The sequence below is a fragment of the Diaphorina citri genome, unplaced genomic scaffold (assembly GCF_000475195.1).
Source record: "Diaphorina citri unplaced genomic scaffold, Diaci psyllid genome assembly version 1.1 scaffold21, whole genome shotgun sequence".
NCBI classification, from domain to species: domain Eukaryota; kingdom Metazoa; phylum Arthropoda; class Insecta; order Hemiptera; family Psyllidae; genus Diaphorina; species Diaphorina citri.
In genome coordinates this window covers 438,864-462,319 of record NW_007377459.1, presented here as the reverse complement: position 1 = coordinate 462,319, position 23,456 = coordinate 438,864, and the positions used below count along the sequence as shown (strand labels likewise).

General features: G+C 40.1%; 1 protein-coding gene across 1 annotated transcript in view; it reads left to right on the top strand.

The window, feature by feature from the left end:
• The window catches only part of LOC103508854 (structural maintenance of chromosomes protein 1A-like), a 32,906-nt gene that overhangs the window by 519 nt on the left and 8,931 nt on the right, over nt 1–23,456 (top strand). The window contains 19 exon segments of the mRNA XM_017443966.2: nt 6,951–7,071; nt 7,438–7,537; nt 8,331–8,479; nt 8,912–8,930; nt 9,291–9,505; nt 9,584–9,698; nt 10,142–10,378; nt 14,479–14,693; nt 15,375–15,588; nt 16,142–16,353; nt 16,794–16,962; nt 17,867–18,121; nt 18,936–19,159; nt 19,488–19,513; nt 20,501–20,572; nt 20,966–21,147; nt 21,784–21,937; nt 22,628–22,672; nt 23,239–23,298. Of these exon segments, the coding sequence (XP_017299455.1) occupies nt 6,951–7,071; nt 7,438–7,537; nt 8,331–8,479; nt 8,912–8,930; nt 9,291–9,505; nt 9,584–9,698; nt 10,142–10,378; nt 14,479–14,693; nt 15,375–15,588; nt 16,142–16,353; nt 16,794–16,962; nt 17,867–18,121; nt 18,936–19,159; nt 19,488–19,513; nt 20,501–20,572; nt 20,966–21,147; nt 21,784–21,937; nt 22,628–22,672; nt 23,239–23,298 (2,784 nt within the window).

Genomic DNA, 23,456 nt, shown 5'->3' with positions numbered 1-23,456 from the left:
TTATTGAAAAAAAAAAAAAAAAAAAACATATTACTTATTAATGTCTTGAGTTTGATTCTCAACAGAAAATTTGCACTCGCATTTCGATTGTAAATGTTTCAAGGTTTTTTTTTTATTATTATTTATTATTATTATGTTAAGGCGGTCTCTTCCTGATCCCTTATGTGCCACGTCCATTTTAGTTTAGGACCATTGCACTACCTTTACACATGGTTATTGGCTCTCCCCCATTTCAAACACTCCTGATCCTCTTGCAAAGCTCAGGAGTGGTTTGATTGTGTTTGAGTGTACGGTTACTATCTCTTCTCCTGGGTGTCCTAGGGTACTCAGTCTTAGTATTGATTGGGTTCGAGTGTATGGTTACTATCTCTTCTCCTGGGTGTCCTAGGGTACTGAGTCTTAGTAATGATAGCACATTTTAAGGGGTTACTTCCTTGGGTTACCTCCTGGTGTTGACCCAGCATCTAGGGCGGGAACTTTAATAATAATAGACTCTAGTGGAAGGTAACAACCACTATTGAAAAAAAAAACTCTCATGTTAGGGGATCAATGTAACAGCTACTACTTACTTCTTAGCCATCTGTTCAATATTATACCCAGGACTTGGATCATTGGACAGTTTCAAAACCCGAGCAAACCGGTCCAAACAGTTGCCCACAGCAATATCTATGGTTTCACCAAATATTCGGTACCGCTGTCGTGAGTAGGCTATTACCTGGGTATTACCTCCGCTCACATAGAGTACGGTGGGGTTTTCACATCTGTAACAATAGAATAGAATATACCTTGTTTATCCTGCTTGGAAAAAAAAAACAATGCATTTCGTTTGTTTAACCTTTGTCATTTCACCTGTGTGACATAAGTCACCAGTATTAGGTATGTAGCAGTTGTTTCAGTGCTATAATAAAAAGGGCAATGTGATTCATAAAAAAAAAGTCATTTAATAATATTACACTTAGGTACATGACACAAAATATTATATGATGAGATCTAAACTACTTACATATATGATGAGATACCTCCTGGTGTTGACCCAGCATCTAGGGCGGGAACTTTAATAATAATAGACTCTAGTGGAAGGTAACAACCACTATTGAGATGAGATCCCTAAGAGTTTTTCTCTCTCTGAGGACATTTTTTAAAGAGGTGTAGCATCACTGTGAAGGTACCTACCTAACTGCTAAGTAAGGCTTTTTTTTACAACATGCCATTTCTGATGAGATCCCTAAGAGTTTTTCTCTCTCTGAGGACATTTTTTAAAGAGGTGTAGCATCACTGTGAAGGTACCTACCTAACTGCTAAGGCTTTTTTTTACAACATGCCATTTCCCACCCATCCAGATAGCAACCACGTGCAATGTTGTTTAACTTCAGTAATTCATTAAGAACTGGTACATTCTACAGGATATCCCCACTGACAAACCATGCTTTATTCAGTCCACTATAACCATTACTTTAAATTTAAACTCACTTGGTAACATTGCGTCCCATCTCAATATGTCCAATACAATGGTTAACAAGTAATTCATTAAGAACTGGTACATTCTACAGGATATCCCCACTGACAAACCATGCTTTATTCAGTCCACTATAACCATTACTTTAAAATTTAAATTTAAACTCACTTGGTAACGTTGCGTCCCATCTCAATATGTCCAATACAATGGTTAACGCCCACAATAGGTTTGTTCCACAGTAAGGCCAGGGTTCTAGCCACAATGGCTACTACAGTCAGAGGTCCTCCCATACCAGGACCCTTAGTGTAACAGATCACATCAATGTCATCACGAGATACTTTGGCTTGGTCCAGAGCCTCTTTGAGAACCTGGAATATAGTAAATAGTGCTGATATTTACTTGTATACTGCTTGAATAGGACAAAAGAGTTCCTAAAAAAAGTCCCTCATTCCAAATTATCAGAGTGTCAAGGATAAAACTCCATGCATTAGCTAGTATTGAACCCATACCCTCCTGTTAACCAGGCAAGCCACCTAATATTTGGCTTGGTTCAGAGCCTCTTTGAGAACCTGGAATATAGTAAATAGTGCTGATATTTACTTGTATACTGCTTGAATAGGACAAAAGGGTTCCTAAAAAAAAGTCCCTCATTCCAAATTATCAGAGTGTCAAGGATAAAACTCCATGCATTAGCTAGGATTGAACCCATACCCTCCTGTTAACCAGGCAAGCCACCTAATGGGCTGGCTTTCTCCTATGCTGCCCTTTCCTCTTTGATTTTGGGATAGGTAATCAAACTTTTCCTATTAGGGTTCCCTCTATCAAACCTAAGAAAAAAAAAGAGGAAAAAAATCTTACCTCAAGAACTTTGCTCTTATGATGTTGTGCAGTCTCACGGGGTAGAAATCCTTCACCAGGTGGTGTAACATAGGTCCGTCTGCAGTTAGACAGGATGGTGTTCTTCTTTCCTATGCTGCCCTTTCCTCTTTGATTTTGGGATAGGTAATCAAACTTTTCCTATTAGGGTTCCCTCTATCAAACCTAAGAAAAAAAAAGAGGAAAAAAATCTTACCTCAAGAACTTTGCTCTTGTGATGTTGTGCAGTCTCACGGGGTAGAAATCCTTCACCAGGTGGTGTAACATAGGTCCGTCTGCAGTTAGACAGGATGGTGTTCTTCTTGGTGTCCACAATACCAATGCCTAGCTTGTTGGCACTACCTTCAAAGCCAATGGCAATAACCATGGTGGTATTTGGTCCCAAACCTCACTTAGAATGGCTCCAGTGATGTCCTGCTACAACACCTTGGGTATCTTATTGTTAGGAACTTGATTTGTACCTAGATGCCTTGGGTATCTACTCTCAGAACCAAGTTTCTGCTTACTGGTAGATTGTGATTGTTGGACTTTCTTCTTGGATGGAAATAATAATATAATAATAATAAATAAAAAAAAAAAACAAGAGTTAAACTTAAATAAACTTCAAAGTCTGTTTGTAGTCCTGGCCATACATAAACTGTTCCCTGAGTTCTAGACTCATTCAGGCCTTTGCAGGCCCCATAGCAGCACTTTTTCAAGCACTAAAATTCACTGAACCCCTTGTTTTATTTTGTGGGCCCTATAGCAGCCCTTATTCAAGCACTAAAATTCACTGAATTCACTGAATTGTTTTATTGTACTGATTTACAGGTCAGGAGCATTGAAGGATGACTATGAACGTCTCAAGGCAGAAATGATTCAAGCAGAAGAGGAAACCAACATGAGTTATCTGAAGAAGAAGGGAGTGGTGGCGGAGAGAAAGGAGGCAAAGATTGAGAAGGATGAGGCCGAGAAATATCAAAGGATTCGAGAGGAAATTGTAAGTTTTTTTATTATTACTATTATTTTTAAGATAAGGTTTGATAGATGAAGAGAACTGCAACACTTATCATACCTATCAAAATGGAAGACGAAAAGAAAACTGTTCTTCTTGGTGTCCACAATACCAATGCCTAGCTTGTTGGCACTACCTTCAAAGCCAATGGCAATAACCATGGTGGTATTTGGTCCTAAACCTCACTTACAATGGCTCCAGTGATGTCCTGCTACAACACCTTGGGTATCTTATGGTTAGGAACTTGATTTGTACCTAGATGCCTTGGGTATCTCCTCTCAGAACCAAGTTTCTGCTTACTGGTAGATTGTGATTGTTGGACTTTAGTAAGGTGGTGTAGCATTTACCTTTTGTATAGAGGCAAAAGGATTCTGTTCCTGCAAATAAAAAATTAGATCCAAATGATGACAAAATAAAAACATTTCAATTAATTAATTTATAACTGTATTTAATTGATAAATGTGTGAATTTTGTAGCTGTCTGTATTTTGCAGAAAATGATATACAAAATCATTCATAATAAACAAATAAAATTAAACTGTTATAAATCTTTTACCTCCCTAAATTTGATCATTATTATTTAAAATAAGTAAATTTTTAAAACTTAACATCCACCTATACAAACTATTCCAACATAAATAAAATATTAACTTTTTTAAGAAGGTTCCAACCACATAAGTAGGTAAGTATTTCAAGAAGTCACATTAGATTTTAATCGTCAATCTTAACATAGGTATCAGTGCCTTTATACGGTGGTAAATTTAAATCATATTCTTTTTCCAGTTGTTTCGGGATAAACCTTCCTCCCAGAAAATGATGTTTGCCTTCAAACTTGTGAGCACATAGCTTGGGGGCAGTTAGAGAAATTAATGTATGAGGTTGATATTTATGTTCAACAGGGCCGTGTTCAACATTCCAGCCACTTGGGATATCTATACTGACAACAGGGATTTTGGTTGATTTGAAAAGATTAATTACAGGAACAAATAGTTCACGCAAAGGGGGTTTGTAGCTGAATCCAAAAATGGCATCCACTATTAGGTGAAAAACAGACGTCTCTGCTGGTAATGATTCAGAAACGGGTATATCCAAGGATTTACACTGATGTAATAGATTCACATAAAGCTCCTTGCTCGGTGGTTTTGGATAGTAAATCTCAGGTTCATAACCAAACATTTTCAAATGTCTCAAACAGACGTCTCTGCTGGTAATGATTCAGAAACGGGTATATCCAAGGATTTACACTGATGTAATAGATTCACATAAAGCTCCTTGCTTGGTGGTTTTGGATAGTAAATCTCAGGTTCATAACCAAACATTTTCAAATGTCTTATCAAAGGATTCGAGAGGAAATTGTAAGTTTTTTTATTATTACTATTATTTTTAAGATAAGGTTTGATAGATGAAGAGAACTGCAACAATGAAGGTCTTATCATACCTATCAAAATGGAAGACGAAAAGAAAATAGGATAGGATTGCCAGCCGTTCCAAGAACGAACAACAAACCATCAGTTTAGGATAAAGTTCGGCCCAGGCAAAAAAATCGAACTCGCGACCTATCGCACCTACCTTCTAAGGCCTAAGCTAACAGGCTGGCTTGAAGTTGTTTCATTACACATTTTCAGTAGAGATGAATGTTTATTATTTTTTTTTTTATTATTATTATTTCGTGGTACCACTGGTGTGTTCCAATCCACTCGACCCGAATTTAACATTCACAATATTTTCCTCACATCTTTCCCAGGTTGCCAAAGAGGTAGAGCATCAGTTGTTCAAACTCTACCACAACGAGACCGACATTAAAGAACTGGAGGATGAGTTGGATAAGAAGAAGGGTGAGGTGGAGAAGATAGAACGAAGGAAGGAGAAGGCAGAGAACATCCTGCGAGAGAAGAAGAAGGAGCAGGGAGCACTCAACAGAGAACTGGCCAAGGTGGATCAGGAAATACGAGAGATGGTAAGTATCCTTGATACCTTGTTTATCCTGCTCGAATGAGACCAAAAAGTCCCTCCACCTCAGCAGTCTGAACATCGTGTATTTTATGGGTTTAACAGTCTAATACAATTAATACATAAATGTCTGGCTGGGGGACATTAAACAGGGAGTACTTAGACCAGCTTAGTCTGGCTGCAGGCTAAGCATTAAACACGAAGTATATCAGCCTGAATTTTCCTAGCTAAAGAAATAGCAAAGGTTGAGTGCAAAGGGTATCCACTCGTAAAATTTGTATCCAAAAGCAAATGTAAGCCCAAAGCAATCACCCTAGTTAGGGCTAATTGAGAGTCTGACGAAAAACGCCGATCCCGTCGGTACACGGGAAAGGCAAATAAAAAGGAGAACAGTATAATACATATACATATAAGGGCTACATCAAAGTGCCTTGTTAATTCTCTCATTTTCCCCCACAGGACGTCGAAATTAACAAGAAGCGTCCGTCCCTGATCAAATCCAAGGAGCGTGTATCTCACATTCAAAAGAAGCTGGCCTCGGCTAAGAAGTCCCTAGTTGAGGTGCGCCAAGCTAACGAGGCACATAATAAGGATATTGCTGATCTCGAGACACAACTGGCGGATGTGCGCAAGCGCAAGGCGGAATATGAGCGGCAGAGTATTCCTGGCAGAGATATTAACTTGGAATCAGCACAGGTAAGTAAGCAATGAAAAAAAAAAGTGTGAACATCGCACAATTTCCTAATAGGTACCTACATTATGGAACCTGCCTTGGTGGCGTAGCAGTCAAAACACTCGCCTGGTAAACAGGGTTCGATCCCAGCTCAGGCTTTTAATTTTATCCTCATTTATTTGATAATTTGACCACATAATAATGGAGCTCTAAGGGTTAGGTAGTAAAGAGCGCGGTCGGCGTTCTTCACGGTGTGTTTATGTAACGGGCTAGGATGAGCTCGGACGACGTGAGATAGCTGTCCCGGCGGCAATTTTTAAAATTCATTTTATATTTATTTTTGTTTGCTTTGTAATTTGCTTGTTTTTAATAGCTAATATAAATGAAAAGTATAATATAAACGTGCAAACTAAAGATAAAAAGTAAAAAATGAATTCAGATTGTACAAGTTGCGGAAAAAAAATCAAAAATTCAAATTTCCCGCCAACTTTACACGCAAAAAGGCCGACGATGGCCTATCTCAGCCCTGTACATAAACACAGCCTCAACCTTCTAAAGGCCTGCAATTTTACTTACTGACACTGTGGTTGTTGCCTTAAGGACCATATAATATGCTCCACAGCTTGTACCTATCCTGAATCTTCTGTTGGTTACGACTTTTATCCATTCTTCTGTGTTAACTTCTCTTTCCTCTCCTGAAAGTATCCTTCCATCCTGTTCTGTAACCTCTTTATTGGCTACTGTATGTTTTAAACTTGGGTAATTATGCAGAAGTCCTGTCCGTGGAAAAGAAAAGCTCCTTTTTGTATTTAACCTAACCCTATAATAACACAAATCACTGCTCTAATTGTGAAAACTCCTTCTAGCGTTTAACCTAACCCTATAATAAAACTGGTCACTCCTCGTTTGTGCCAGTTCCTTTGGTAGCAATATTCCACGGACATGACTTCTGCACAAGTACCTAAACTTGAATAGTTATTTATACTCTCATTTCTTTTACAGGAAAGTCAAACTTCATGGATGCCATCAGTTTTGTTATGGGAGAGAAAACAACTGCCCTCCGAGTGAAAAGATTGAGTGATTTGATCCATGGTGCTTCCGTTGGACAGCCTGTTTCAAGAAGGTAAGTAATTGTATAAACTAATAAATTAAAGTGGTAGTATAAAAACAACTTAAAATAATATAACCTATCTAGGTCTCCAGTCTCATATTACAGCCACATCTCCCCTGAGAATGCTTGAACACAGTTTAAGCATAGTTTCCATGTTTTCAAGCATGCTTGGAGAATTGGAGATAAGTCACATGAGATTGAAGACCCCAACCTTTTTGAGTATGTATTAGCTTTACACAACTTTAAGGGCTGTTTGCCCCTACAACCAAGCCTTGAGTGGGCTTTTTGTGTATGAAATAGTACTTACTAAGCATTACATAAATTATTTCAAGTCATATGTAAAAAATTAAAGGCCTTAATCCTTCCTTTGTTTCACAGTGCTGCAGTCACAGCTGTGTTTCTTATGGATGATGGTACCGAGAAAAGATTCACGCGGAGTGTACAAGGGTCTTCTGCTGATTACAGAATTGATAGAGAGGTATGTTCAACTCAACAGGTCAAAACTCAGGATGTTAGAACAAACCCCCTGAAATTCTATGCCTTTGTTGGCATTTTGGTATTCAACCTGATAGCCTGCCTCTTATCAGGCCAGTCTCATATTACAGCCACATCTCCCCTGAGAATGCTTGAACACAGTTTAAGCATAGTTTCCATGTTTTCAAGCATGCTTGGAGAATCGGAGATAAGTCACACGAGATTGAAGACCCCAACCTTTTTGATTAAAAGGTTTAAAAAGATTTTTGTAGATTTGTATGTATTAGCTTTACACAACTTTGAGGGCTGTTTGCCCCTACAACCAAGCCTTGAGTGGGCTTTTTGTGTATGAAATTGTACTGAGCATTACATAAATTATTTCAAGTCATATGTAAAAAAATTAAAGGCCTTAATCCTTCTTTTGTTTCACAGTGCTGCAGTCACAGCTGTGTTTCTTATGGATGATGGCACCGAGAAAAGATTCACTCGGAGTGTACAAGGGTCTTCTGCTGATTACAGAATTGATAGAGAGGTATGTTCAACTCAACGGGTCAAAACTCAGAGGATGTTAGAACAAACCCCCTGAAATTCTATGCCTTTGTTGGCATTTTGGTATTCAACCTGATAGCCTACCTCTTATCAGGCAAAGTACCTTTTAAACCACTAGGTATACTACCTAAGCTGCTTCTATCACCCATCTAGAACAAAAGGTTAGGATTATTTAATATGAAGCACTTAATGTCAGCTAAAATTGAAACCCATTGAAATTATATTTTTTACTGATTTCTCTTCTGCAGCTTGTCTCAACACAAGAATACCTGTCAGCACTGGAAGAAATTGGTATCAACGTGAAAGCCAAAAATTTCCTTGTGTTCCAAGGAGCTGTTGAATCAATTGCTATGAAGAACCCTAAAGAAACTGCTCAGTTGTTTGAGGAGATAAGTGGGTAAGTTCAACTGGTAACCTATTTTGCAAATCAGATCAGATCTTACTTACTTTTGCTAACAAAAGCTAAATGATTTTGATGGTAATACACTCAATAGGATGGTAATACACAAATGGACAATAATGTTCTTAAACTAGGAAGTTTTCACACACACACACACACACACACACACCCACACACACACACACACACACACACACACACACACACATACACACACACACACACACACACTGGTAAGATTTTATTTTAATAATACTTGAGCCATAAGGCCCTTCAACCTTCTAAAGGCCTGCAATTTTACTTACTGACACTGTGGTTGTTGCCTTAAGGACCATAATATGCTCCACAGCTTGTACCCATCCTGAATCTTCTGTTGGTTACGACTTTTATCCATTCTTCTGTGTTAACTTCTCTTTCCTCTCCTGAAAGTATCCATCCATCCTGTTCTGTAACCTCTTTATTGGCTACTGTATGTTTTAAACTTGGGTAATTATGCAGAAGTCCTGTCCCGTGGAAAAGAAAAGCTCCTTTTTGTATTTAACCTAACCCTATAATAACACTAATCACTGCTCTAATTGTGAAAACTCCTTCTTGTTTTTAACTTAACCCTATAATAACACTGGTCACTCCTTGTTTGTGCCAGTTCCTTTGGTAGCAATATTCCACGGACGCTTTCCTGACAATCAAACCCTCACTATTTATTCGGGCTTGGGACCGGCTGTTGAATATGCTGGATTGCACACCCCTCAGGCTAGTTTAGACTTTTAAAGTAATAATAAGTATTTAATAAAAATCTTTCCCCTTTCAGATGACCGAGTACACCAATTTGAAGGCGGAAGCCACGAAGCGCGCCGGGAAGATCTTGCAGCAACTGGACACCATCAATCGTGAACAGAAAGGAGACCAGGATAAGCTGGATAATGAGTTGAGACAGCAAGTGCAGACACAGAATGAGATTAAGAAGAAGAGACATGAGATGGAGGAGGCGCAGAAGAGAATTGATAAACTCGAAGATCATATCAGGTGAGCGAAAGGTCCCGAGTTCGATGCCCGCCATCGACAAATATATTTCAACAGGTTACTTTCTGATGTTCCTACAAGAGATACTTCTGGGGGTCGAATCTGGTTTCTGATGGCACCACGGATAGGCCATGGGCGTTTTCCTGGTACTAGAATCAATCAGTATTTGGAAACTCCTAGCTGTATACGAGAGATGGTAAGTATCCTTGATACCTTGTTTATCCTGCTCGAATGAGACCAAAAAGTCCCTCCACCTCAGCAGTCTGAACATCTGGTGTATTTTATGGGTTTAACAGTATAATACAATTAATACATAAATGTCTGACTGGGGGACATTAAACAGGGAGTAGACCAGCTTAGTCTGGCTGCAGGCTAAGCATTAAACACGGAGTATATCAGCCTGAATTTCCCTAGCTAAAGAAATAGCAAAGGTTGAGTGCAAAGGGTATCCACTCGTAAAATTTGTATCCAAAAGCAAATGTAAGCCCAAAGCAATCACCCTAGTTAGGGCTGATTGAGAGGCTGACGAAAAACGCCGATCCCGTCGGTACACGGGAAAGGCAAATAAAAAGGAGAACAGTATAATACATAAGGTCTACATCAAAGTGCCTTGCTAATTCTCTCATTTTCCCCCCACAGGACGTCGAAATTAACAAGAAGCGTCCGTCCCTGATCAAATCCAAGGAGCGTGTATCTCACATTCAAAAGAAGCTGGCCTCGGCTAAGAAGTCCCTAGTTGAGGTGCGCCAAGCTAACGAGGCACATAATAAGGATATTGCTGATCTCGAGACACAACTGGCGGATGTGCGCAAGCGCAAGGCGGAATATGAGCGGCAGAGTATTCCTGGCAGAGATATTAACTTGGAATCAGCACAGGTAAGTAAGCAATGAAAAAAAAAAGTGTGAACATCGCACAATTTCCTAATAGGTACCTACATTATGGAACCTGCCTTGGTGGCGTAGCAGTCAAAACACTCGCCTGGTAAACAGGGTTCGATCCCAGCTCAGGCTTTTAATTTTATCCTCATTTATTTGATAATTTGACCACATAATAAGCGCAAGGCGGAATATGAGCGGCAGAGTATTCCTGGCAGAGATATTAACTTGGAATCAGCACAGGTAAGCAATGAAAAAAAAAGTGTGAACATCGCACAATTTTCCAATAGGTACCTATATTATGGAACCTGCCTTGGTGGCGTAGCAGTCAAAACCAGCCCAGGCTTTTAATTTTATCCTCATTTATTTGATAATTTGACCACATAATTATGGAGCTCTAAGGGTTAGGTAGTAAAGAGCGCGGTCGGCGTTAACCTCGCCTAGTGGTGGTTACCTTCCACTCAAGAGTGTCTTATTATTAATTTAGCGAGGGAATTTTCAGGTTGATATCCTCCCTGGTTAGTTCCCAGCCACACTAAGCATGTCTACTCCCTGTAGTCACCCATCTAGACTTTTAAAGTAATCTTCTTCTTCTTTACCTTTTCCCACTCAAGTGGGGTCGGCATTTTTAGTCAACAATTTCCAGGAACCTCGGTTGTGAACTTCATTACCCCTTAACCCCTTCTCGCTCAAATCTTTATTTATACAGTGTTCCCATCTTTTCTTTGGTCTTCCTCTTGCTCTGCGTCCTTCAACCTCCATTCGGCTCACTCTCTTTCCCACATAATCTTCATCCCTTCTCATCACATGGCCATACCACTGTAGTCTTCTTTCCTGAATCTTCTTTGTTACTTCCGTCACCTTGATCTTATCTCTAATCACTTCATTTCTTATCCTGTCCATCCTAGTTCAAAATAAAATGGTATTTATAAACAAGTCCGATGAGAGGTAAGACCGGTCTTACCTAAGATCATGCTAAGCGTGAGGTACGCGTTGGCAACACTGTAATTTTACTCGGGATTTTTCAAAACATATTTATTCAAACATTTATTCATAAATACGGGTGTCAATGTTTCAAAGCCGCTTACACACTGGTAATACTGATACTCTTCTGTTTGCAAGCTGCTTACACACTGGTACAGTTGACACCGGGCGCGTGTGTTTGAGAGAGACGGATCAGGGCGCTACTCTGACCCGTGGGTGATTGCTAGGAGGCCGGGGCAGCGTCTGGAGGGTCGGTGGGGTGCTCCGACATCCAGTCATACAGGGGGTACTCGCAGCACAGGATGAACTTGAGAAACTTGGGCACCTCCACGTACACGGACGGGGGGATGGGGATGGAGTTACGGGTTCGAGACTCGGCGAACTCACGAAAAAATACTGTGTTTGAAACGGGCCTTCAGCGGTTTCTGTTGAAGATATTTGAGCTGTCAAAAAATCATTGCTATGTGATTTTTGACGCCAAATCGAATAGTGCTACTTTGAACACTATCCGACTCACGGTTAAGGAGTTACAGGTTTGATTCTTTCCTGTGTCAATAAATTTTATTAAATTTAAAAAAAAAAGATGAGTAAATGTCCATGCGAATACTCAATCCTATGTATTTTTTCACGAGGAATCTGATGGATTAACTTTTAGCTCTTTCCGACCAATAGTTAAGGAGTCACAGGTTAGCACTATTACTTTCACACTCTCTACTCTGTATTTGGGCGTCACAACCTACTATGATCTCAAAAGGAAGGCAGAAGACAGGGAAACATGGCGTACTGCAGCAAACCAGCCGTATGGCTGTTAACTAATGATGATGACTCTGTGTTTCAGGCGGTGGCTTTGGACGGCACATTCTATCAGAAGTCCGGCATTATGTCCGGAGGAAGTTTGCAAGCACTTGATTCAGCAAAGGCAACAGCAAATCCAAACCGTCAGCTCCAAGACTTTTCCATACTTCAATCGGAATATTATCAGGACCCGTTGCTTTACCGTTCTTCATCGCTTTCAAAGCTTCCCACACTTCAGACTTGTCTACATCCCTGATAACTCCTTGATTTGGTAGACTTTCTTCGGTAGGTAGTCTCGGGTTCTCTTCATTAAGTAAGTTATTAAAATATTCTTTCCATCTGCTCTTGATATCTTCTTCGCCTTTCAGTACCACTCCTTCTTTGTTCTTAATTTGCATGATGTGTGTAAAGTCTTTGCTTGCTTTATCCCTTTCTTTGGCCAGTCTGTATAGGTTCTTTTCTCCTTCAGGTGTTTCCAATTTCTCGTAAAGCTCGGATAGATACTTAGCTTTGGCTTGTGCAACAGCTTTCTTTGCTTCCTTCTTCGCTTTTCTATATGCTTCCTTATCTTCAGGTTTGTTGGATTTGTCCCACTTTTTCTTTGTATCTTTCTTTTCCTTTATGTACTTCTTTACCTCCTCATTCCACCACCAAGTTTCTTTATCTTTGGGTCCTCCCTTCCCGGATGTTTTCCCAAGCACATTTTCACCCACTTCTGGAATCGCTTCTCTGTAGTTTGACCACAAATCCTGGTGATGATTTGATCTAACATTCTGCACGACATGCCGTCTGAATTCCATTTTTAGGAAAGGATCTTTTAATTTCCACCATTTGATTTTGGGAGGGGTGCTTTTCTTTACTTTCTTTTTCGTCATCATGAAGGCAGAATCAATGACTAACAATCTGTGCTGGGTTGCGACTGACTCTCCGTTAATTACTTTGCAGTTTGAAACTTCTTTAAAGTGCTGCCTTCTACATAGAATAAAATCTATTTGACTCACTCTGTCCCCGCTTTTGTAGGTTATCAGATGTCTCTCCTCTTTTTTAAAGAATGTGTTGAGGATTGCCATATCTGTGGCTAAAGCAAAGTCAGTGATTCTGTCTCCTTCTTCATTTTGATTTCCCACCCCCCAAATTCCTCTAATTCTTTGCGTTACTTCTGTGTTTCCTTTTCCTATATGTCCATTCAAGTCTCCAGCAAGAAATATTCTTTCATCATCCGGTATTTTCGATATTTCTTCTTCCACTTCTCTCCAGAAAGCATCCTTTTCATCATCCTCACAGCCAACCTGTGGTGCATATGTACTCAGGATATTTAGTTCTAACTCGTCCAGTTGTAATTTCAGGCTCATAACTCGGTCACTCTTCCGGCTGATATTAGTAACTTTCGTCTTCATTTCATTATCCAAGATGATGCCGACTCCATTTCTTCCACTGTCCTTATTTCCACTGTAAAATAGTTTGTAGCCATCACCAAGTTCTTTAGCTTTATTTCCCTTCCATCTGGTTTCTTGTACAGTTAGGATTTGTATTCTTCTTCTAGCCATGAGGTCTGCAACTTCTCTTCCTCTTCCAGTCATAGATCCCACATTCAGTGTACCAATTCTTACATTCTTTTTGACTAGCTTCTTTAGCCGGTCCCGTCTCTGAACCGGTAGCCCTTGCCCATTTGTCACAGCTGTCAGGCGAGGCATCTGCGCGTCGCAAGGGTACGCCCTGATAGTATTATCAAAGTCGAGTACAGTTTCCGAGGCCTTCTCTGGACTTTGTTGGACTATCATTTTGGTGTTTCGGACATACTTTTTACTGGATTGGGATGCCTTTCCTGACAATCAAACCCTCACTATTTATTCGGGCTTGGGACCGGCTGTTGAATATGCTGGATTGCACACCCCTCAGGCTAGTTTACACCCCTCAGGCTAGTTTACACCCCTCAGGCTAGTTTACACCCCTCAGGCTAGTTTACACCCCTCAGGCTAGTTTACACCCCTCAGGCTAGTTTACACCCCTCAGGCTAGTTTACACCCCTCAGGCTAGTTTACACCCCTCAGGCTAGTTTACACCCCTCAGGCTAGTTTACACCCCTCAGGCTAGTTTACACCCCTCAGGCTAGCCCTACACGACGCTCTTCCGATCACCTCGCCTAGTGGTGATTACCTTCCACTCAAGAGTGTCTTATTATTAATTTAGCGAGGGAAATTTTAGGTTGGTATCCTCCCTGTTTAGTTCCCAGCCACACTAAGCATGTCTACTCCCTGTAGTCACCCATCTAGACTTTTAAAGTAATAATAAGTATTTAATAAAAATCTTTCCCCTTTCAGATGACCGAGTACACCAATTTGAAGGCGGAAGCCACGAAGCGCGCCGGGAAGATCTTGCAGCAACTGGACACCATCAATCGTGAACAGAAAGGAGACCAGGATAAGCTGGATAATGAGTTGAGACAGCAAGTGCAGACACAGAATGAGATTAAGAAGAAGAGACATGAGATGGAAGAGGCGCAGAAGAGAATTGATAAACTCGAAGATCATATCAGGTGAGCGAAAGATCCTGAGTTCGATGCCCACCATCGACAAATATATTTCAACAGGTTACTTTCTGGTGTTCCTACAAGAGATACTTCTGGGGGTCGAATCTGGTTTCTGATGGCACCACGGATAGGCCATGGGCGTTTTCCTGATACTAGAATCAATCAGTATTTGGAAACTCCTAGCTGCTCAAAAGATAAAGAGGTTTAATTCAGGACTTCTGAGACCATTGGGATATACGCGCAGGCTTTTCTCATAATTTGTCATACTTTACGAGTTTTTTTCGCCTTCATGGCACAAGAGTCTTAAGATAGAAGTGGGAAGAAAGTTATTGAGACAAAAAATCTACTAGGCTTCAAATGAGTAAAGAGTAAATGATTCTATCCGAATAAATCTTTCAGACAAAACGAGGCATCTCTCAAAGACAACAAGAAGTTGAAGGAAGAGCTCGTATTTGGAAACTCCTAGCTGTTCAAAAGATAAAGAGGTTTAATTCAGGACTTCTGAGACCATTGGGATTGGGATATACGCGCAGGCTTTTCTCATAATTTGTCATACTTTACGAGTTTTTTCACCTTCATGGCACAAGAGTCTTAAGACAGAAGTAGGAAGAAAGTTATTGAGACAAAAAATCTACTAGGCTTCAAATGAGTAAAGAGTAAATGATTCTAGCCGAATAACTCTTTCAGACAAAACGAGGCATCTCTCAAAGACAACAAGAAGTTGAAGGAAGAGCTGAATTCGGACGTGGGCAGCTCGAAGAATCGTGTACAAGAGTTACAGAAAGAACTGGAGCAAGTGATAGAGGAGTTGGGAGATGCCAAGACTGATAAACACGAAGACACAAGGCGGAAGAAGAAACAAGAACTGGTGGAGAACTTTAAAAAAGCGTATAGCGGAGTGGTAAGTGAAATAATGCTTGTCATGCTGAAGATCCCGGGTTCGATTCCCGGAGTCGATAGTGGAATATGTTGTACCTACCTAAGTTGTATTCGATTTTGTGACTTTCTTTGGACTAGTTTGGACAATGGTTCAAAGGGAAATTTCGTATAATGACTGAATTAAGAGTCCCATAATCGAAAACAACTTACTCTACTAGACATGTGTTTTTGATGTTTTTTTTCTCATCAGCCTACCACATCTTTCTAAAAGCTCTAAATCTCTCTAATGTCCAACTGAATTTTCAAAAGTTCTTTTTTTACTTATCAATTTTCAAACAAAGTCAGTGAAACTTTTTCCCCAAGAGCCACAAATGTAATAAATAAATAATCTAAAGCCTACTACATTTTTCTAAAAGCTCTAAATCTCTCTGATGTCCAACTGAATTTTCAAAAGTTCTTTTTTCTTACTTATCAATTTTCAAACAAAGTCACTGAAACTTTTTCCCTAAGAGTCACCAATGTAATTTAAATAAATAACCTAAACTGAAATAACCTCCGTTTTCTCTCCCATCCAGTACGATCGTATGATCAACATGTGTCACCCGGTACACAAGCGGTATAACGTGGCCATTACCAAGGTGCTGGGGAAATACATGGAAGCCATTGTGGTAGACTCGGAGAAGACGGCACGACTCTGTATTCAATATCTCAAGGATCACCAGTTGGATCCGGAAACCTTTCTGCCCATCGACTATCTGCAGACTAAGCCTTTGAAGGAAAGATTAAGGTGAGCTTTACTGCCTATTATTATTTTCATTAAAGAAAAAAAAAAAAATGAATCTAAAGTAAGAACATTACATTGAAATGGGGATCTTTTCGGACCAAATTCCTGTGTGCGGAGTCCAGTATGTAGCTATTACACCCCCTAAAGTATTTAAGTAAACAATTTGATTGTTGGGTCCCCCCCCCCCCGGGGGCCGATAGTGGGAATTTGAAAAATGGAATCCCAGGGTTCGATAGAGGGAACTGTAACAATGGAAGTTTTATCTTCCCAAAATCGAAGAGAGAAGAAGAAGAAGAGAAGACATTCATTATTGAGGAAATCCGGCCGTTTTCGGGACGATAAGACCTTAGCAGTTCCCAAAAAAAAAAAAAAAAAAAAAAATCCAATCCAATCCAATCCACTCGTAATAAATATGTTTTCCTTTTTTTTCTCTCTCTTTTCAGAAATATCCGTGACCCGAAGAACGTCAAACTTCTGTACGATGTTCTCAAGTATCAGCCGGAAGACATCAAACGAGTGGTTTTGTTCGCAACTAACAATGCCCTGGTGTGTGAAACGCCTGAAGATGCTATGAAGGTGGCCTATGATATTGAACCTCAGCATAGATACGACGTAAGTATCGTCGTCCGAATTACACCTGAGGAGTTACGGGTTCGAGACTCGGCGAATTCACGAAAAAATACTGTTTTTGAAACGGGCCTTCAGCGGTTTCTGTTGAAGATATTTGAGCTGTCAAAAAATCATTGCTATGTGATTTTTGACGCCAAATCGAATAGTGCTACTTTGAACACTATCCGACTCACGGTTAAGGAGTTACAGGTTTGATTCTTTCCTGTGTCAATAAATTTTATTAAATTAAAAAAAAAAAACATAAGTAAATGTCCATGCGAATACTCAATCCTATGTATTTTTTCACGAGGAATCTGATGGATTAACTTATAGCTCTATCCGACCAACAGAAGGAGTCACAGGTTAGCACTATTACTTTCACACTCTCTACTCTGTATTTAAGCGTCACAATCTACTATGATCTCAAAAGGAAGGCAGAAGACAGGGAAACATGGCGTAGAATAGAATAGAATATACCCTGTTTATACTGCCAGAATGAGACTGAAAAGTCCCTTTACTCCCGCAGTCTAAACAAGGTCTCATGTATTTGGTACAAAATAGGTGTATTTTTTTATAAATTAAAACCTTGCTTAAATTTAAAAAAAAAAAAAAAAATACAGCAGAAAAGAGAGTAAGATAATAATAAAAATAAAAGGTAAGAAAATACAAAATGAAATAGTGTAAGAAGTTGGAAGTAGTAGAGCTCATAGCACAGCATACCTACACATTGCACACACATACTCAACACAGCAAAACCTATACACTTCACATAGATACTCAACTCACTACACAGCAAACCTACACAGTACACATACATAGATAACTCATTACACAGCATACCTCGCTGGCGTACTGCAGCAAACCAGCCGTATGGCTGTTAACCAATGAGGATGACTCTGTGTTTCAGGCGGTGGCTTTGGACGGCACATTCTATCAGAAGTCCGGCATTATGTCCGGAGGAAGTTTGGATTTGGCCCGGAAAGCCAAACGCTGGGACGACAAGGAGATGGGTAACCTGAAGGCACAGAAGGAGAAACTGTCAGAAGAACTGCGGGAGGCGATGAAGAAATCCCGTAAGGAATCGGAACTCAATACGGTGCAGAGTACGATCAAAGGATTGGAGATTCGGTTGAATTACTCACGACAAGATCTACAGAACACGGTAAGGGATTTTTTTTGACCCCGCTGGGAATCGAACCCGAGTATCCCTGACTCTACAAAAAAAGTGCAGGAACTTATCTTATACTACGGCTACGGGATGTGATTTCTATTCTCCTCCTCCTCTCACTCCCTCTTTTCTTTTCCGTCCTTCTCCCCTCTCCTCCTCATCCTCCTTCTTCTCAATAGACGTAAAATTGTCGACTTTTTCTTCTCTATTCTCAATCGTTGTTACTTAGCGTAATATTAGTGCTTTACCTATTTGAATTATAAGACAGAAAGGTTCAGTTATTTTACTTTGGTACTTTCGCCTCCTGTTTCAGAAATCCCAAATTGCCAAGCTCGAGGCTGAGATAGACGCTTTGAATGCGCGGGCCGACGCTACAGAGCCCAAGATCAAAGCCATTGAGGCCTCCATGGTGCCGTGTGCTAGGCAAGTGCGCTGACCACTACGCCATGGGAGTTGACACACGGTAAGAATTAACTATCACGGTTAGATGAGTGGTAACGCGGTTGCGTGCTATACAGAAGGTTCCTGTTCCGATTCCCTGACTCTACAAAAAAAGTGCAGCAACTTATCTCATACTACGGGATGTGATTTCTATTCTCCTCCTCCTCCTCTCACTCCCTCTTTTCTTTTCCATCCTTCTCCCCTCTCCTCCTCATCCTCCTTCTTCTCAATAGACGTAAAATTGTCGACTTCTTCTACTTTATTCTCAATTGTTGTTACTTAGCGTAATTTTAGTGCTTTACCCATTTGAATTACAAGACAGAAAGGTTCAGTTATTTTACTTTGGTACTTTCCCCTCCGGTTTCAGAAATCCCAAATCGCCAAGCTCGAAGCTGAGATAGACGCTTTGAATGCGCGGGCCGACGCTACAGAGCCCAAGATCAAAGCCATTGAGGCCTCCATGACCGCAAGAGGGGATACCATTTCGCGGAAGAAAGAAGAAATGAATTCGGTGGAAGATATTGTGTTTCGAGACTTCTGTAAGAGTATTGGTGTGTCCACTATTCGCCAGTATGAGGAGGCTGAGCTCAGGTAAGAAAGAAGCAGAAGGTCCCGGGTTTGATTCCCATTTTTTTTTCTTTTTTCCAGCGTGTATTTTGGTTGCAAACATTTCAAACTAGCTCCTGCTACTCGCTTGCAAAACTTGCAATATTGTAATATCCGCGAAATTTGAATTTTTTCAGCTTCATAACACATACTCGTAGGTTGTAGGTTATGTTATCTAGGTACGTTCTTTGTATATGAATATGACACACTGAAAAATGTCGTTTGTCCACCACCTTGTTTCACTAAAATGTACAAAGGGGTATTACCTGAAGATGGGCCTGATAAATTAAAATATTATTTAAATTTCTTTCAGATCTCAACAAGAGCGGCAGAAGATATGTCAAGAGTTCGAATCACAGATTGATGTCATTGAAAATCAGTTGTCCCAGTATTTTTCTTAAAAATAAACTTTCAGTCTTTGCAAAATAATATCACGAACATCACGATGTTTTCCTCTACACAAAATTCCACAACACTACGGGACGAACGCATGCTTTAACACAGACCCGTAAAGTACAATGTAGCTGATGTAATTACTCCGATTTTTCCCTCCAACAACGCACCGTTTCGAAAGCTTTGCTTGTTCGAATGTATCTTACTGTTCGTTCTCGGAACGGCTGGCTTTCTCCTATCCTGTCTTCTTCTTTCTTCGATTTCGGAACGATAAGACCTTAGCAGTTACAGTTCCCTCTGTTGAACCTCTTAAAAAATCGAACATATCTGCTAATTACTAAAAGATAAGATAATTTGATCGAGGTACTTCTCTCTACGAGAGAGAAGCCAGGTATGTAGTCTGTACATTGTCCTAGGCGGTTAGTGGTAACTCGCCATTCAGAAGGTCCGGGTTCGATGCCTACCATCGATAAGAAATTTTGCATTCTCATTTTTTTGCAGATTTTCAATGACTTTTTTTCTTTAAATTAATTTGACTTACTTTATCTTGGACACTCGTTTGCTATGTTGAAAGCCCAGAAGATATTCTGGAAGTATGGTGTCTTGTCTATTCTCTCCCATCTAGTGAGAGACACACCACGGGACGAACATGCTTTAACACAGACCCGTAAAGTGCAATGTAGCTGATGTAATTACTCCGATTTTTCCCTCCAACAACGCACCGTTTCGAAAGCTTTGCTTGTTCGAACGTATCTTACTGTTCGTTCTCGGAACGGCTGGCTTTCTCCTATCCTGTCTTCTTCTTTCTTTGATTTCGGAACGATAAGACCTTAGCAGTTACAGTACCCTCTGTTGAACTTCTTAAAAAATCGAACACATCTGCTAATTACTAAGAGATAAGATAATTTGACCCAGGTACTTCTCTCTGGATATGTCAAGAGTTCGAGTCACAGATTGATGTCATTGAAAATCAGTTGTCTTTTGAACGAAGCAAAGACACCAAGAGTAAGTATGAAACTCATTAGACACTAAAAAAAATTGCCCGAATAGATTACTTTCCTTACTATAGGATAAGGAAAGTAAAAATAATTCAGCCTAACTAGCTTGGAGGGGAGCGCCTGCCTTGTTTTAAGCGCTAGATCGCGGGTTTGACACAAGAACATGAAACTTTTTTTACTTTCTATTACTGCAGTTATAGCGAAGCTATACTAGTAATGAGAAAGTATTGCAATCGGTCCAAATTTTTACTTACCTGATTGACTCTAAGTAATACTTGACTCCATGCACAAAAAGCCCACTCCGAGGCTTAGGTGTAGGGGCTAGACAGCCCTAAAGGATGGGTTAAGCTTATACGGATCTACGACTCTAACACTCATTCTACTTCCCTCGTTTTTACAGAGAACGTAGCTCGGTGGGAGCGAGCAGTGAGCGATGATGAGGAAGAACTAGCAAGGGCGCAGGGAGCTGAAGAGAAGCTGGCGGGCGAAATGAGAGCCGAGGCCGACAAGCTGGAGAACATGAGAGCTACTCGACTGACAAAGAAACAAGCTGTGGATGCTATGGATGAAGAAATAGGCAAGGTAAGAACTTTGTTTTAAGATGAGTGTTTCCCCGCCGTTTTTATTTCGTAGCAATGAAACAACTGCTACATTAGACGCATGTGGTCTGTGTCGTAGCATGCCCATCCCGTAGACTAGAGAATTACGTACAAAATTTCATCACATAAATGGTTTCTTCAAATCAAATTGATCTCAAGGGCTAGGAAAACCTAATCCCTTGACAAATGGAGTGTGCCTGAAGGCATGTGATGTGCTCAAAATCCAATTGAAAATGAAGTTTTTCTTTTGTCTTCTTCTTTTCCTTCGCCTTTTCCCGTGTACAGACGGGGTCGGCGTTTCTTGTCAGCCTCTCAATCAGCCCTAGGATTGCTTTAGCTGACATTTGGCTTTGGCTACAAAAAAATACGAGTTATTTGTTACAGTACCCCATATCAGACCTCTCCAAAGAAAAAAAAAAAAAAAATAGGAAATGATAGAATATACCCTGTTTATACTGCCAGAATGAGACTGAAAAGTCCCTTTACTCCAGCAGTCCAAACAAGGTCTCATGTATTTGGTACAAAATAGGTGTAAATTTTAAAAAATTAAAAAAAAAAAAGAAAGTAAAAACCTTGCATAAATGCCAAAAGTAATGAACTTTTCTCTTCTCTTTCCCAGGCACGACGTGAAGTAGGCTCAATAGCCAAGGATATACAGGCTGCGCAGAAATCCTGTGTCAATCTCGAATCCAAGCTGGAAATGAAGAAGAGCGAGAGACACGATATCCTCATGAACTGCAAGATGAACGACATTGTATTACCCATGTTACGAGGTAAGTTAACACACTACCATCACGTCACGTGAGCTCACGTGACGTGATAGTAGTGTGGCTGTCCTGAACGAGATTACCTACAATACATAATATGGGAAAACTTTGAACTATATCTTTCTGACTCCCCATGATCTCTTTACTGTGATGGGATCCTGTTTGATGATAGCATTAAAGATCTCCTTCTGTGCGAAAGACCCGTTATTGTCCTTAGAGTTAAAGCACCTTAAGATGAAGGGGAAAAAAGTTCTTTTACCCCACCAGTAGGCTACCTACTACAGCTACTATTACTGTAATCAAATTCTCCAACAATAATGATGAAATTCCACAGCTCGGCTGGGATTGAACCCTCGCCCTAAAGATTAACCAGGCAATTACCAACCGGAAACTGAGAGGCTGGTATTGGAGTACCAGAATGAAAACTACGTAGTGTGATTTCTAGGTGGACATTTGTGAAAGTTGTGGCTCACTCTAGGATCGAAACCCACGCCCTAAAGATTAACCAGGCAATTACCAACCGGAAACTGAGGGGCTGGTATTGGAGTACCAGAATGAAAACTACGTAGTGTGATTTCTAGGTGGACATTTGTGAAAGTTCTGGGTCACTCTAGGATCGAACCCTCCTGATTACCAGACAGATTTAGTGTTGTACCTACTGTGTTGAAATTAAAGGTGATGACAAATTGATTTCAGGGAGTATGCAGGACATAATTCAGGATGTATCAGGATTGCGGAGTGGTAAGTGAAATAATGCTTGTCATGCTGAAGATCCCGGGTTCGATTCCCGGAGTCGATAGTGGAATATGTTGTACCTACCTACTTAAGTTGTATTCGATTTTGTGACTTTCTTTGGACTAGTTTGGACAATGGTTCAAAGGGAAATTTCGTATAATGACTGAATTAAGAGTCCCATAATCGAAAACAACTTACTCTACTAGACATGTGTTTTTGATGTTTTTTTTCTCATCAGCCTACCACATCTTTCTAAAAGCTCTAAATCTCTCTAATGTCCAACTGAATTTTCAAAAGTTCTTTTTTTACTTATCAATTTTCAAACAAAGTCAGTGAAACTTTTTCCCCAAGAGCCACAAATGTAATAAATAAATAATCTAAAGCCTACTACATTTTTCTAAAAGCTCTAAATCTCTCTGATGTCCAACTGAATTTTCAAAAGTTCTTTTTTTACTTATCAATTTTCAAACAACAGTCACTGAAACTTTTTCCCTAAGAGTCACCAATAGTAATTTAAAAATAAATAACCTAAACTGACAATAACCTCCGTTTCATCTCCCCATGCCAGTAAGATCGTATGATCAACATGTGTCCACCCGGTAAACAAGCCGGTATAGTGGCCATTACCGAAGGTGCTGGGGAATAGACATGGAAGCATTGTGGTAGACTCCGGAGACCGACCGCACGACCCTCCTGTATTCAGATATCTCAAAGGCATTCACCCAGTTGATCCGGGAAACCCTTTCTGCGCATCGACTATCTGCAGACTAAGCCTTTGAAGGAAAGATTA